This window comes from Dermacentor andersoni, chromosome 6 (assembly GCF_023375885.2).
Source record: "Dermacentor andersoni chromosome 6, qqDerAnde1_hic_scaffold, whole genome shotgun sequence".
NCBI lineage: Eukaryota > Metazoa > Arthropoda > Arachnida > Ixodida > Ixodidae > Dermacentor > Dermacentor andersoni.
In genome coordinates, this window is record NC_092819.1 from 64,973,982 (window position 1) to 64,990,276 (window position 16,295).

Genomic DNA, 16,295 nt, shown 5'->3' on the forward strand with positions numbered 1-16,295 from the left:
ATCTTTAGCCCCATGCAGGAAGCTAAGAAAGGACGAGAATACTCGAGGCCATGACGGTCTAAGCGTTCGGTCACGACGGGCCCGCGAATGCCCTCCAGAACGACGGCGCGCAACCACGCCGCACTCACGTATCTTTATTGAGTGTATCACGGCTTCTACAACGAAATGGTGCACGACGCTGCTTCTTATAAAGCAAAACACCGCTGTGACGAGTCTTCTTGAAACTTTATTTTTATTCCGCTGCCTTTTCTATATATCTCTATACTCTCTATTGGGAAGGTGCACACGAATTCACGGGCACCCCGCTAAACGCTGTACACAACTGCATTCTTGCGCGAACAAGCACACACAACTCGCGGACAAAGCAGATGGGAAGACGGACCGTTAAAAAGAAAAGTGGGACAAGCTTATGATCTGAAGCAAAAAGAAAGAAAAAATATGGAACGCGCAGAGTTACGAGACGCAAGCCGTATATGAGATTCCAAGCAGTGAAGAGGTCACCAGCTAACACGCGCGAAACGTGTGGACTGGCCCTTCATCGCGGGCACGTCTGTCGGTTTGCACTTTGATGCCGGGAAGTTGCGTCGAGTCCCTGTCATTGATGTACTACATACAACAGGTAGCACGACGAAATGAAAGCGCTACATAGGATACGATCGGTGCTATACGTGGCATACATTACCTTTTGCGCTTGACCTTCTTGAGCAAGTTGTAATGGCTCTCTCTCTCTTCCCCCTTCTGTCCACGCAGGTCCTCTCCTGTGGTTACCGAATGGCGCAGAAGCACAGGTAAGCGGAACGACACGCTTCCGGTCTTGGATTCAACTCCCGTATAGCGAACCAGTTTAGACACGTAGAAATTACTTCCTGTACTGGCAAAACTTTTGATAGAGCCGTAAGCGAGCGTCACCACAGACCAGAATTTAAAGCGCTTCTAGGGGACAACCGTCTTTTGGTCGGGGACAGCGAGAACTGGCTTAGAGAACGAAAGAACAATCCGTGATAGCGGTCAGCCTGTTCTTATCGCATGCTTGCCGACAGCGCTCGTTGGCACTGGCTTTGTCACAGCAGCTGCCCCGTCATCAGACCCGCTGCAGCCCATCCGCGCGAACTGTGCCTTAAGCTGGCGACAATGATTCAGAAATATAATGTAACACGGCTCGAACGTTTGCAGAAAAAGCTGACGTGATGCATCTAGTCGGGATTATAGCCGAGTTTACGAGCATCGGTACCACTGAACTATATACCACGGCTGTTGGTCTACACAAGAACTTGATTTGCCTACGTAAGTTTTATCGCTGCATCTGACGCAAAAGGGTCGCTTCCCGCTTATTGGCGGCGAGGAGTTACGGAGTCGCCATCTATCGGAAGCGCCTCGCTGGCGTAGTATGAGGGATCACGTGGCGCGCTCCTCATAGGTTTTGCTGTCAGCGCTCACTGAAAACACCACGAGGGAGCTCTCTCAGAAATGTCTGTAAGTACTTTCGAGACGAGAGAAGTTTTTTACTGTCTAAATAATAATCTTGGGCAAACTGAAGGCACAGAATCTTTTACAGACGCTATCTCTTTACCGAATACGTACAGTGAACGCTACTGTGCGCGGTCGCCGCGATTTAGTCTCCCGAACCGGCTTCTTGCGTGAAAGGTAGGCAAACGCTGAGACCAAACTATGTGAAATATGTTCTTATAGTGTTTGTATATCTAAATGGAGCGTAATAGAACGAAGCCTCAATGCAGCCATCGCACAGCTTCGCAGCGACCGACTGCGCGTCTGCATGCTTGTCCGCGCACTGTTTCGCTTTCGCCGCGTGCGCGTTTTCGCACCGTGCCATGAGCTTTAGGCCGCAGAATATGAGCATTTGACAGTATACAAGCAAGCAATGTTGCGTGGGTGCTATCAGAGCTGTTCAAAAATAATTTTATGTTAGAGACTTCGACGCGTACGGGGACTGATGTGCCGGACGTCGCGACGATTCAATATTTTTTTTTTTCTAAATTCTTGGACATTTCAATACTATTTCTCGAGTTACGTCGCACTATATATTTATCGGTGTTCTCAGCGTGCAATTTCCCGCTTCTTCTTTTTTTGTAATGCAGTGCATTAATTCATAACACAAACATGACCATATGCCATGCTTTTTTTTTATGTGCTTCTTACCACTCCATGTCCACTCCAGTGAACTTGCCAGTATCTATAGCATCGACAAGTTCATAGACCAAACCGTCATGACATTAGTCGGGCAGCGGACTCGGGCGAGCGTGACGACGCTAGGGGGCCAAACGGAGCGGTCACGCTTCGCATGAGCTCCTGCCTCGACGCCTCATTTCACCCGGAAGACCTCGACGCCGCCGAAAATGCAGTGCTCTATCGTCCTCTACTAATCAAGCGAAACCCGTGGATAACTGGTTTTCAACCGTAAGTCCATATTTCCCGTTCTCTGCCTGCTCGAAGATCCGCGGAGAAGAACGCTGCTCTAAGCCTAAGGGGCGTCGGGCCGACGGCCCAACGGAACGCTGCTCCTGCAGCTCGTGCGGGACGCGCCAGGATGGCTGACGACGACGCGTCTGCTACGATCGGAGCCACGACGCCGATCGAAAAGAACCCCCAACGCGACGACAACGCTACCGACCTATCGCAAAAGAAAACCCTTGACAACGGGGGATGGTTTACTGCAAGATACCACAACTCAAGGCTCATCGCCGTTCCGGAAACCGGGACCGAAGCGGTCGACAAATCAGCACCGAGCCAGCCCAAACTAAAAAAGAATCCCATTCGCCAAGAGAAGCTACCTCCACTGCCGAAGACCGATTTCAAAGTCATCATTAGACCGAAGAATGGGCTCAACATCAGTCAACTGAGCACGCATCAGATGGCCCGGGCTATAACCAAAGCATGTGGAAACCCAGACATGTGCAACGAAGGCAACTTGCTTATACGGTTGCGCAACGGATCGAACATCGCCATAATCAGCACGCCAAGCATGGAGACTGCCAATGTAGTGCAGAGCATTCCAAGTCTACGTTTTGGTGCGAAAGACTATGCAGTGACGGCGTACGTGGCAGCGCCGGACAATTCGTGTAAAGGAGTGATTCACGGACTGGACGCCGGTACAACGCCGACCGAATTACTGGCCCACCTTCGGGTACGTACCCATGGAGTCAAAATACTTTACGCAAGAATGCTTGGAAACTCCCAAACCGCGGTAATTACCTTCGAGGGCAAGATCGTCCCCCGCTACGTTTACTACTACGGCGGCGAGACGCGTTGCTACCTCTATCGGTCATCGCGGCAAGTTTGCTATATATGCTTCAAGCCTGGGCATAGGGCGGATGTATGCCCGACACCTGACGCCGTTGTCTGCTCGAACTGCGCCGAGCCAGTAATCGAAGACGGACACACCTGCGAGCCCAGGTGTGCGCTGTGCAAGGAAGCGCACCCGACACGGGCAAAGGAGTGCAAAGAACGCCTCTGGAAACCGAGAAGCCCACGGGGGAGAAAAAAAGAGGAACCGGACGCCGAAGCCAAGGACGCCGGCGGACGTGGCCGGCCCAGGAAACGCTGGTTCAGTAGGGACTCCAGCTCGACATCCAAGTCCAGATCAAGGTCGAGATCCGCGTCCAAGACCAGGCAGGCTCCAGAAACGAAAAAGAAGCAGCAGAAGAAGACCATACACAAGAAGGAAGAAGACAGTAAGGTGAGCTGGAAAGCGCATCTTTTCTCAGCCTCTCCCACTGCTCCAAAGAACACGAACACGCAGAATGACGAAGTAAATGAGCTAAGGCAAACTATTCAGACTCTCAGGGCAGAAAATGCTGAGCTCAGACAGAAGCTCAACGAGCTCATAGATGAACTTAAGGCACTGAGAACAGGGCAGACAAACTCAAAGCCGCAAACAGCCGAAACCCAGTCGGCCACCATAGGGCGGCAGGAATTCACAACTGCCATGGTGGCCATGAATGATGCACTAGCGAATCTTAGCAACCTCGTTTCTAACATCCAAGAGGAGGCGCGCAAGGACAGAGAACGCCTAGTACAATTTACAGGCATGAAATCCAGAACTAAACCCTATACTAGGCCATCGGCTGAGTATGGCGAGCAACCCTAAACGCCCGGTCAAGTTGGAAACCCTCGATATATGGCAGTGGAACTGCCGTGGGATCCGCAGAAAGCAGGGTCTCCTTAAACAATACATCACTAACTGCACAGCTCCGCCAGACATAATCGCCCTACAGGAAACCGGCTGCTCACCCACTCTTGCGGGGTACACAGTCTATGAAGGGCTCAGCCAGAGTAAGGTCGCGACGCTGGTTGCCAAAGCTGTCACCGTAATCAAACACGACATCGACGCAACGGACATTGACCACGTCTTTATTGAAATTATTACCCAAAAGAGAAGCCAAGAAAGCATCTTTCTCCTCAACATTTACAGCCCGCCCAGCCAAAGGAAAGCCAATTTTGGCTACCTGTTACGCAAGGCAGAACAAGCAGCAGGCAAGAAGGGTCTCGTCATCCTGGGGGATTTTAATGCCTGGCACAAAAGCTGGGGCTACGTTAAGGAAACTCAAAAAGGCAGGGACCTAGCCAGAGAAACGGATCGCAGAAGGCTTAGTCTCATCACAGACCACACCCAACCCACGCGAGTGGGGAACAGTATCAACCGAGATTCGTGCCCAGACTTGGCATTTGTCAGAGGGGTAAGGGACGCTCGATGGGAAAACGACGGGGAAACGCTTGGCAGCGACCACTTCATTTTGCGCATCAAGATAGAAACCCTCCCGATCAGGAAAAGACTTGGCCGGGCTAGGCTCACCGACTGGGTAGCCTATAGAAAAACTAGGGCGGAGTCCGAAGACACTGAGATCACAGACATTACGAGCTGGGTCGCAGGAATCAAGGCAGACTGCAAAAGGCTAACCCGAGAGGTCGCCCTCACCACCAACACACCCGAGGTGGATAAGCATCTTTTACACCTATGGGACGCCCGACGGGGGCTACTAAGAAGATGGAGGCGGCAGAAGCACAACAGAAAACTCAGACTAAAAATCGTTGAGGTCACCAGACAAGCCGAAGAGTATGCGACAGAACTCGCAGGGCGCAACTGGGACCAAAAATGCAACGAGCTACAGGGGACCCTGGGCTGGAAAAAGACATGGGCCTTGCTAAGGAGTCTTATAGACCCAACCATGACCAAGTCCGAAAATCGTAAAACGACCCAACGGATCGCGCACCGATTCCAAGGCACAGACCGGGAAATGCTAAAGAACATCAAGCAGCGCTACATTGGGGATACAACGGACGTCGACTGCAGCTTGGCATACACGGGCGAAGCAAATCCCGCTCTAGATGAACCCATTACCATAGAAGAAGTAAGACACGCTGTGATGTCTGCCACAAAGAACACCACGCCAGGCAAGGATGGCATCACCAACGCCATGATAAGGAACCTGGACGAAAACTCCATCAAACGATTTACAGAATTCGTAAATAAACACTGGGAACAGGGGACTATCCCGGACGACTGGAGACATGCGGAAATAGTTATGATTCCGAAGTCCGGAAAGACTCCCTGCCTGGAAAACCTGCGACCCATTTCGCTAACGTCCTGCTTGGGAAAAGTATACGAGAGAATTGTGCTTCAGAGGTTGGAGACCCACCTGGAGGATAACGAGCTCATGCCACACACTATGTTTGGATTCAGAAAATGCCTCTCAACGCAAGACATCCTCCTGCAGATTAAGGAGGAGGTACTTACTACCATCCCGAAATATGGAGAAAATATCTTGCTTGCACTCGATCTTAAGGCGGCCTTCGACAATGTAAGTCATAGGGCTGTGCTGGAGGGTCTCAGCAACATTGGTTGCGGGCAGAGAATACACAACTACGTCAGAGCTTTCCTCAGTGACAGAACCGCCACCATTGGTATAGGAGGCATCAGGACTGACACCTTCAACATGCCCAAAAAGGGAACACCGCAAGGCTCTGTGATATCCCCTACGCTTTTTAACATTGTTATGATCGGGTTAGCACGGAAGCTCGAAAAAATTGAAGGGCTCAGGCATGCCATATACGCCGACGACGTCACAATCTGGGTGACCAAGGGATCCTTAGGAGAAAAACAAGACCTTCTGCAGAGCGCAGCAGATACAGTCCATGCATACACTGAACACTGCGGGCTTGTCTGCTCCCCGGAGAAATCCGAGGTGCTCAGAGTCTACAGAAGAGGATACAATCTGCAAAACTCCATAGACATCTTCATAGGGGGGAAGAAGATTCCGGAGGTATCCCAAGTTAAGATCCTTGGCATGTGGATACAAAGCAACTGTCGTGTGGACCACACAATCAGACAGCTGGCAAACACTACAGCTCAGATCACGAGGATGATCGCAAGAATCTCAAACAGACGGCGAGGTATGAAAGAAGAGGACACATGTAGGCTAATACAGGCCCTCGTGATCAGTAGGATTGTATACAGTGTCCCCTACCAAACACCGCTCGAGCAGGAAAAAGAACAATTAGAGGCAATCCTTAGGAAAGCTTACAAATGCGCTCTCGGACTACCGGTCAACACCTCGACGGAGAAATTCCTTCAATTGGGCATAAACAACACAGTGCAAGAACACATCGAAGCTCACCTTCTCGCGCAGAAAATGAGACTCATGCTGACTCCAACGGGCAGGAACACGCTGAAGATACTGGGTATGAGAGATGCTTGCAGAGAAATTAACAGCACGGAAAGCATACCTAAAGAGATTCGAGAGATCATTGAGGTTAGCCCGATACCGAGAAACATGCACCCTAAATTACACAAGGCCAGAAGAAAGGCAAGATCAGAAGCACACAACAGATATTTCTCGGCGAGAAAAGACGTGTTATACGTCGACGCGACCACATACAAAGAGCACTCCGGGGCGGTAGTCAGCGTTGTTGATCACCAGCTTAGAGAAATCAATTGCGCTTCGATCAAAGGCAACAACATCCTGGAGGCTGAGGAAGCGGCAATCGCACTCGCCATCACCCACAAGGGCGAAGAGGCCACTACAACAATACTTACGGACTCGCAAGAAGCGTGCAGAAGGTACAGCAGTGGACGCATATCCACTGCGGCCATCCGCATACTCAAGACGAGAAAAATAACCTTTTCGAGATGCTTCATTACGTGGACACCAGGTCATGAGACTGTGACAGGGAACCAGCGTGCCGACGCCAACGCCCGAGCATACGCCAACCGGGGGGCGCACCACGACGGGGAACCGGACACAGTCACCAGACGCTATGGAGCAATTTTAGAAAACCAAAGAGCCCTAAGGAGGATCTACCCCCCTCCCCACAAAGACCTTAGTAGAGAGCAGTCGGTTGCCTGGAGACAACTGCAGACTAATACATACCCCAATCTGAGTCTGCTCAGCAAAATCTATCCGTCAACATACGACAATAAATGCCCGCTATGCGGTGAACACGCAACGCTTTACCACGTTACATGGGCCTGCCAAAAGCCAAAGGTAGCGCCAGTACACAAAACACCAACACCGGAGCAGTGGGAGGCTGCGCTATCCTGCTCGAAGCCTGAAGAACAGCTCAAGCTGATCGACAGAGCTAGCAAGATGGCAAAGGCCACTGGGGCCCTGGACTGAGGGCTCCACCTTCGCCGGTATACCTTCTTTGTGAAAATAAAGTTTTTTCATTCGGGCGAGCGTCTCAGTGCGCGTTTTTGGAACATTGCAGACCCGGCGCTGAATCAGAAATCTTCCTCGCGTCTGTGCTTGCTGCATACCCGAGTTGTAGCCGATGACTGTTTGCCGGTTTTATGTTTCGCGAGCCAAGCTTCACGCAGCTTCTTGTCCTGCGGCTACGTATGGATAAGGCTGACACCGGGCTCCGTTGCGTACCTCCGGCACTGCGGCATTGAGCAGTAGCCTACCATGTTGCGCACCTTCAAAGGCAGCCACTACCTATTCTAGTGCTTTCAATCGTTGTAAAGAAGACACTCGAAGCGGGAAAATCTCACCACTAAATGAGGACTGCAGCGTACGAGGGAATTTAAACTCTCGTTTTAAGCTCGCTTCGGCGCTCCCGGAGCAGCCGACGCGGCCGCTATGTCCACGTGATCCCTAATAGCACGTCACGCCGACGGTGGCGCCAGCTTTTCCAGTGGTGGAGCTCGAGGCCAATATGCGCTAATAGGACTAGTGATGCGCATATACAGCGAAATTACAAGAGTCCCTGTCTGGAAACACGCAGCCACACAGCGCTGCCTGCGTCTCTGTTCGTTTCGCTTCTTGTCTTACCTTTTGTGCTGCAAGTAGATGGGTTTTCATTTTTATCTCTACGAACGTAGGTTACACCATCCCGCACACAATACCTCCGCCAGAGAGGGGGTGTGCAAAGCATTATGTGTGTGCACCTACGCGTTCCGCAGAGACTTCATAACAGCTTCCTAGAAGCAGCCTGTTCCTGTCATTATTCCCATAGCCGTTTCCAGTGCTGTCTCCAACTGAGAATTCTCGGGGTGCTGATTTTTCCCGCGGCTAACAGGCTTACCGTTAAAGGATAAGATAGAGACGCTGATGGGGATAAACGAAATAAACTTTACTACTTCTCTCTGCCAAGCTTGTGTAAGATAGTTCGATGCGCACGAGGCGTTCAGAATTAGGGCGCAGTTTTCAATTAACTAAGGCTTCTCTAATCGCAGGTGTAGTTTCGCGGTCGTGTACAGTAACTTTCTTTAATGCCTCAACAGTAAGTGTGTTAGCCATGAGACACCAGCACCCATAAGAGTGCAAAGATGTTTACTGCGTGCTCTGCCTGAAGAGTTTCTCATTCGTGTGCGTGCCACTGTGCAGCTCATCAAGCTTCCGAGGCTCTCCGGCCGGCTGCGGCTACCTTTCTTCCGCAAGGAGACGACGAAGCCGCTTCAGAGCGGGCAAAACATGGAGACCGACCTGACCAACTTCCTCCAAAACGGCGCGCAACCGGGCATGCCCACGTTGCACAAGCTCCTCCTGAAGCAGTACTCCACGCCTCCGATGCACGGCGGAGGCAACGCGCCCCAGGCAAGCCACCTGTACCCATCCTCGATGCCTTTCGGCATGCCCAGGCTGCCAGCACCCACTTCGGTGAGGCCCATGGTTCACCCGCCCCCTCCTATGCCGATGTACCCGATGCCCCATCACATGGCCGGCTTCCACCCAATGAGACCGCCGTACTACCCGCGACCGGGAGGCATGATGCACGGCATGCCGCTGCCGTCATCGCCGTTCGGTGTACTCCCACCTCCGCCGAGCCCGCGGCCGCCTCCGCCACCACCTCCCAAGGTCAACAAGAGGCCGGGGCCGGGGCCCAACGTGGTGTTCGCGGACAAGGAGCCGCAGGGTAGCGACGGCAACTACGAGTCGGGTGAGATTGAAGACGAGACGCCCATCATCATACGCGGCCGCAAGCACCACGGCAAGCGGCGGCGACCCATTGTCATCGAGGAGGACGTGTCCAGCGAGGAGGACGACACGACGAGGCCCATAGTGCTACGCGGCCGCAAGCCATACCGCAGCCGTGGTCGACGTCCGCCGTTCGCCGACGACAACGACGAGCAGGACGAACCAGCGTACCCGAGTCGTAAGAGACCCGTCACTTACATCGAGGAGCTGTCCGACTCTCGGCCGTACGGCATGCGGGGCGACGGCGGTGGTGGCGGGGGTGGATTCGAGGACGAGGTGCCCAAGCCTTCCGGTAGCTTCATGCACGATATCAACACGGGACCCAGGGGCATCCTGCGATACAATCCCAACTCGGGACGCTTCTTTCACCAACCGGCGGACAGCAGCCGCTTCGACACACTCATGGCGTCGGAGCAGCGAAATAGTCCAAGAGCCACGAGTTCGCCGGGGTTTTACACGGGTTCGCCCGGCAGCGTGATTCATGACTTCAGCAGTATGATAGCCCACCAGAGGCACCAGGACTTCTCGGGGCTACTCGACGAGCCCAAGATGGTCCTCTCGCCGCACATCGACGCCGTCACGTCACTCAGGGACAGACACGAGGCGTCCAGCTTCTTCCCGAACAAGCTTGAGTCTCAGCCGCCGCCGTCGCCAGGCAAGGACATGCAGCCCATAGTGTTCCACCTCCCCAATAAGACACCTTCTAATCGTGAAAAGTACGTTCAAGCGCTTATAGTTCCCATCCAAGGAAATATGGATCAAATGGCTGAAGAGACGTTCGATAAGGCCACCAGCAATCGCGTCCTTATAAGCCCCAGAGGACAGTCTTACGTGATATTGCCGCCGAGAAACCAAGGTCTACAGGACAAGCAGCAGAAGGAGGCAGGTCCTATGACCGACTCTTTCGAGCAGGAAGGGCATGTTAGACAAAGCGGCCCGGTCGCAGCCCAGTCCTTTATGCCAGTTACGTACGTGAGGCCGCCCAGTGGATTGGATTCCTCGGACAACAGGATTCAGCCCACTTACCAACCTGTCGACGGTACACAAAACTACGCGCAGCCCACGGCTATCCGCATTCTCGTGAGGAATCCCATAGACGGCACCAGCAAGGAAGTCTTCTCCAGCACTATAAATGCCGGGGGTCCATACCATCAAGTCGGAGGGGAGCCGCAGTACAATACTGGTAGATACAGCTACGGCCCCGGGAATGACCAGAACAGGAGTAAGGTGGTCATCATCGCCCTTCCAAGAAGCGAACAGAACAGAGGCACCCAGGGAATGGGCTCCCCAAATTCACGTTCGAGCCCCGCTGTAAATACTTACTATCAGGCGACAGCACTCAACAAACGCTTGCCAGCTAGTTCGGCCGAGACGACAACACCAGTGCCTAGAGTGTACAACGATCACCGACCAACATCCCAGTACCTCCCACCGAAAGTGCCTTACGACGTCGTCGCTCCGCAAAGTTCCGCGTCGTTCGGTTCGCCCAACAGCAAGCTGAAGACTGGCAATTTGGGCAAGACAGGGTACAACTCAGCGTCCGCGTTTTACGAACCGGGTAGGCCACGGCAACAATCTCATCACAAGCCGAAACAGACTGCGCCGTCTCCGAACCACGCCAGGAGGGCGCCGTCCACCTACAGTTACTACCGGCAACAAATAACTCCGGCGCCATCCTTGTCTTCGGGCATTAGTGCTGCGGCCCAGAGACGTGCGACTCATGTCTCCCAGTACGCCAGGCGAAAGTACTCCTCCGCATCGGACGGTTTGCTGAGCGAGCTGCCGTACGGCTCGGGCTACTCTACTACTGTGCAGGGCAACTCTGCGCAGGAGTACCCGGCTCTGGCCAAGATCCCGGAGACGACTTTCAGTTGCCACAACAAAGTCCCCGGCTACTATGCCAGCACGGAGCACAGGTGTCAGGTATGAACCTCCATTCGAAGGGCCGTTTTGCAGAGAAACAGTGTATGATGAGAAAATGTCCTGATAACACCCTAGATATTTTGTAAATGTCCGAATCTGTTACGATTTTATTGCATTCTACGAGAAATAGAGATAGAGATAGAAAAAGTTATAAATGAAAGGCAGATAAGTTAGCAGGGACTGGGCACTGTTGACTATCCTGAACTGGGGGAAGGGGAAAGAAGGGCAATATTAAGAGGACAGAAAGTAAATTGCTCGAGTTGTTCACTTATTAACTCGAGTCGCCTACGTAATGGATATTCTCAGCGACGTGTTAAAGACGGTCACTCTGTCTGGTTGCCTTCGGGAATCGCAGCAGCGCTTTGTGGCCTTCCGAAGCTCGATCTGATGGGCGAGACAACATATCGCACGGAAAAAAGAAATACAGTAAGCGTTGCAGGTTGATTCACAAAATTCTGTTCGCTATGATAGCATTTTAGAAGCTCGATGCAGGGTGATTTAAAAATGAATGACTTGTTCCTTACTGTGCTATTCGGCAAGTTCTCTTCAAATCTAGTTATTGCACTTCGCTAACTTCCTTCGGCGTAGCTATGCGGAAGTCACCGAATAACATGAATCTAATATTAATTTGTTTTGCAGCTGTCACTGGGGATGCTGTAGCGCCAGAATAACATTAACCGAAATAGGCTCATTTCATCCGTGAGCTCTGCTTTTTAACGCGACAGCGTTAAGAAGCTCGTGTCGCAGAAAAGCCTGTGTCGGCGTCCGCGGCGTTGGCCGTGAGCGAAAAATCCCGACAGGCAATTCATGAATAAAAACAACTTGCAACATGGGCTGTGTGGGAATCGAACCAGGGTCTCCGGAGTGTGGGGGGGAGACGCTACCACTCAGCCACGAGTTCGATGCTTCAAAGCGGTACAAAAGCGCCTCTAGTGAATGCGGTGTTGTCTTAGAAACGTGCCGTAGAAAGTTATACTGCGGTGTATATCGGTAGTTATGAGCATGTAACTTACAGAAGTTGCAGTTACATGAGTAGCGAAGTACGTTTCCGCTACATTTCTTCTGCGCTTTCCGCACACGCAGAGCCATCTTGCGGCAAACACAGAAGACCCCCTCCTCTCTATGTACGGCGCTGCCCCGACAGGTGGCGCGCCACGCGCGCATTGGGGCTGTGCCAAGCTGTGCGGGGACCGGTGCGAGGCGCGTCGCGGCCCCGACTCCCTCTCCCCTAACGACGCTTCGCCGTGCTCCCTCACGGGTTGCAGAATCAAGCATCCTTCCTTTCTTTAGATCACTATCTATATATCTCTCTGCCCGTGCCGATCACGACGTTTGGCTAGCGTAGATCGTTTCCCCCTCCGAGACACCGAGTTCTTTGGTTCGTTCCGCTTGCTCAAGCGCACGTTTCGTTGCCGCGCCGAACGCTGTGTTGCTCGACGCTCACCGCGTGATTGGTGGGTGCAAAGTCCGATGCGGGGCGCCTCGTAAGTGATCGCTGCGCCGTAGCGCATTGTCTTGCACCCCTTGGCGGGTCGACGGGAACGCTGTCGCGTTTCACTCTTGAAGGCGAAGCTTAAGCGTCCTCCAATTTTTTTCTTTGAACTCCAGGTAGCAATAGGCGGCATAAGCGAATGACGCATAGATAAATTACTAAATATATTAGCTTTGGATAAGCTAATACTAATAACTGTGTCTATGGCCTTATATCACATCTTCTTGAACGCATTTGCAACGCATAAGGGAAGGGCGGGTTATTAACGATTCCTATCGTAATCTGATGTCCCTAAAATATTTAAATTTCAGCTCATACATACCTCAGAATACAGAAAGCGAAGTGTTTAAGACAGGTATTGCTCTAATCATCATAAACAACGCAATTCCGAGCAACAAGCAACGAAACGCATATTCAAACGTCATGCAGCCATTTTTGCGTGTCGCGGTTTGCTATAGCAAGGTGCTGACACTTCAGCGCTTTGTGGGTTCATCCGACCCTGTAGCCATCAGCAACGCCAAGGGAAGTGGTGTGTTTTTAAAGGCAAATCACTCACCACGTCGGATCGCCTTGAGTACGAGAATTAATTCATGAGTATGCACAGTGCAACTTTCCTTCGGAACTTCTGCGCACTTATTTGTCAACCTCGGAACTTCCAAATTTGGAGTGCATACAATAAATATGGGAACACTAGAAGGTGAGTTTGGTGTGTAGACGCAAATGAAAAAAAAAAAAAAAAAACATTCACTGTTTAGTTCAGTAGGGCCAAAGAGAAAGCAAGAAAGAAGGCATGGAGGTCAGCCAGACAGGCGTGCGGTTTGCCGAAGATCTTGGGGAAAGCTTCGTGGCGATAGCTCTCGAGAATCTCACTTCTAAACGCAATGCCAGTGCTAATGACTAATCGCGGGTTCTTGAATTGGTGTTAAGTGCTGTAACTGTTACATTCTGAGCTTTGAGATGGGGAGAATCGAGTAATCAGTCATCTAAGAAATTCAGAAGCAGGAATGTGAAGGGGGACGCGGTGAAGGGAAAGGTCCCTGTCCCAATCTGGCACTGTCTGCCCCTACAGGCAACCTGCCGCATAGTGCAGTGAGGGTCAAGTCGACAAGCAATATTAACGCCCCTGGTGTACAGCAGTGCAAAAGAAAACAGGCGCAAGCCTACATAACTGTTTCGTTCCTTTTGCACATTCCCAAACCTAGGTGTACCACCACTGCACGACCGCCGGCTCCCTGCAGACCTTCCTGTGCCCCAACGGCACCGCCTTCAGCCAACAGTCGCTGGTGTGCGAATGGTGGCACGACGTGTCCTGCCCGCCCGACGCCAAGACGCAGCCCGTCAAGGAGTCCTCCTTGCAGAGCCTCACCGACGACGTCGGCTACCCCGTGTACAGGTGGCCCACCCGAACGCAGCAGCCGCAGCAGCGGCCGCTGTCGCCTCCCGCAGTGCGCCAGCCCACCACGACTCAAGCTCCGCAACCGCCCAGCTACAGCAGTTCCGTCAGCTTCAGCGTCGCCGCCGGCACCAAGGCCCACACGCTGGCGCCTTACACCGGCACCGAAGCAGGAGCGTCCACGGAGTACGCACTGGGCAAGCTACAGAACGCAACCCTGACTTTCCAAGCCGGAGACCGAAAAGTCGTGCGGGCACGAAAGCTGGTGACGAAGATGCGGGGGTCCACGGCGTCGCAGGGAAGCGGCGGACAGAAGCGACAACGGAGCACGACACAGTCCACGACGCAGTCGCCAGACGCCAAATCTAGCGCGGAGTGACCTGTACTCGAACAGTGAACGTCGCCCCAAAGAAAGCTAGGCGACCCAAGACGGAGGACAGACACGATGCGACAGAAGGGCCCCAGAATACCACAGCAACAGGGCGCAGCAACCAGACCTCCAACATGCCAACTCGGCAAGAGTGTCCCGCGTATACTGTGGCTGGCATATACGTCGCGCTCCGCACGGACGCTAAAGTGCTGGGCAACACGAACTGATTCTCTACAAAATGGTCGAGCAATATGAGTTGAAGCACCACCACATTTTCCGGTCTACACTTCACACCTAGCGTGTAGTTCTCACGTGCGATTTTTGGCTGAACTGTTTGTCGCCCGTGTAAAAAAAAAAGGTAACTGTGGACCTGGTATCGTTAAAAGAGTCGTGGTATTACGTTGCCGACGTATTCAGGACACGTTACATTCGAGCTTTCCCCGAGTAAGAGAAGTGCCGCTGAGTGAGAGAGAGTAGTCCAGGCAGGCTTCGCTGTGTGAAGTTATCTTGATGTTTCATCTTTGATCTTGACGTGATCACGAATTGTCCGCACCGCGAGCAACAATTTTCGAACATACATAGTGCCAGGATCGTAGACCGGAAAATATGGTGACTTCAAAAGCAGAAAAGGCTGCACAGAAAGGAAAACAAGGGACGTGGTAGATGAGGGGTGGGCGGGCTCGTGCGGGTGCAAAGAAACTGCAAAGAATCCATGAGTGCACACTCACTTAACCCGGTGTTTGTGGCTGGCCATGGCCGCCTGTGAAACGAGACGACGACGAGCTGAAGCAAGCCCTGCTGCCGAGCCGGCTCCTTGAGCATTAACACTGCCGGTTTGACACCTGCGGTCCGTATACTGCTGGGCAGGACTCAGGACCGCAGGTCACCTTTTTTTTTTCTCTCTCTGTCTTTGTACATAACAGTACTCTCCTGACCTCATATTTCAGTATTTGAGCGAAAGAAGCCTTTATTTTTGAGCGTTTTTGTTTAATAAAGATGTATTTAATTAAAGAAAAGAGGGAAAGAAATCCGCCGTTTCATGGTAGTACATGAGACAGCGCATACAGGGATGCCCGTAGGACCGTACACCGAGTCATGGCAACGGCAGCCCTCAGAGTGTGTCTTCACAATCATCAAGTGACACCTGTGCGGACACCACGAAACATACGGTAAGAGAGATGTGATAAGGTAAAAGCCGGGTGGTTAATCAGCCTAAGCCCGGTTGGCTATCCTGCAGTTGGTAAAGAGAACTGAAGGATGAGAAGGAGAGAAATTTAAAGTATGCACAGACACATACGCAATGAAGCGTTCACCGTTCAGTTCATCACATGCGGTCACATTGGCTGGCGCACCTTAACTCATTCCTTACCGCTGGAAATGCGCTCATTTTCGGTGGTTTTATGCTTTAACGTTTTATTTCGAGACGTAGCATTCATTCATTCAAATTATAGTCCGACTTGTTACTGGTGTTCTGAATGCATGTAATGGAGTGCTAATTTGATAGGTCAGTTTCTGAGAATTCTAATGTGAAACTTCAAAGAAGCGCTTCAAGGAACATGAATGAAAGTTAACAATTTGCTATTTTAGTATAAGTACTGAGAGTAAAAAAATACGAAATTTGCAAAATATATGATGCGCCTGGCTCCTAGCTCTCAATTCTTGTAAGCAAGATCACGCAATGAAATT

The 16,295-nt window shown here is 51.9% G+C and overlaps 1 protein-coding gene across 1 annotated transcript in view; it reads left to right on the forward strand.

Moving 5' to 3' along the window:
- LOC126522736 (uncharacterized) overlaps positions 1–15,625 on the forward strand; it is a 30,795-nt gene extending 15,170 nt beyond the window's left edge. Inside the window, exons 2-4 of the mRNA XM_050171523.2 lie at positions 751–788; positions 8,841–11,354; positions 14,049–15,625. Coding sequence (XP_050027480.2) covers positions 751–788; positions 8,841–11,354; positions 14,049–14,618 — 3,122 coding nt within the window. The 3' untranslated portion in view covers positions 14,619–15,625. The remainder of the gene's footprint in view (positions 1–750; positions 789–8,840; positions 11,355–14,048) is intronic.
- Positions 15,626–16,295: the final 670 nt, after the last annotated feature.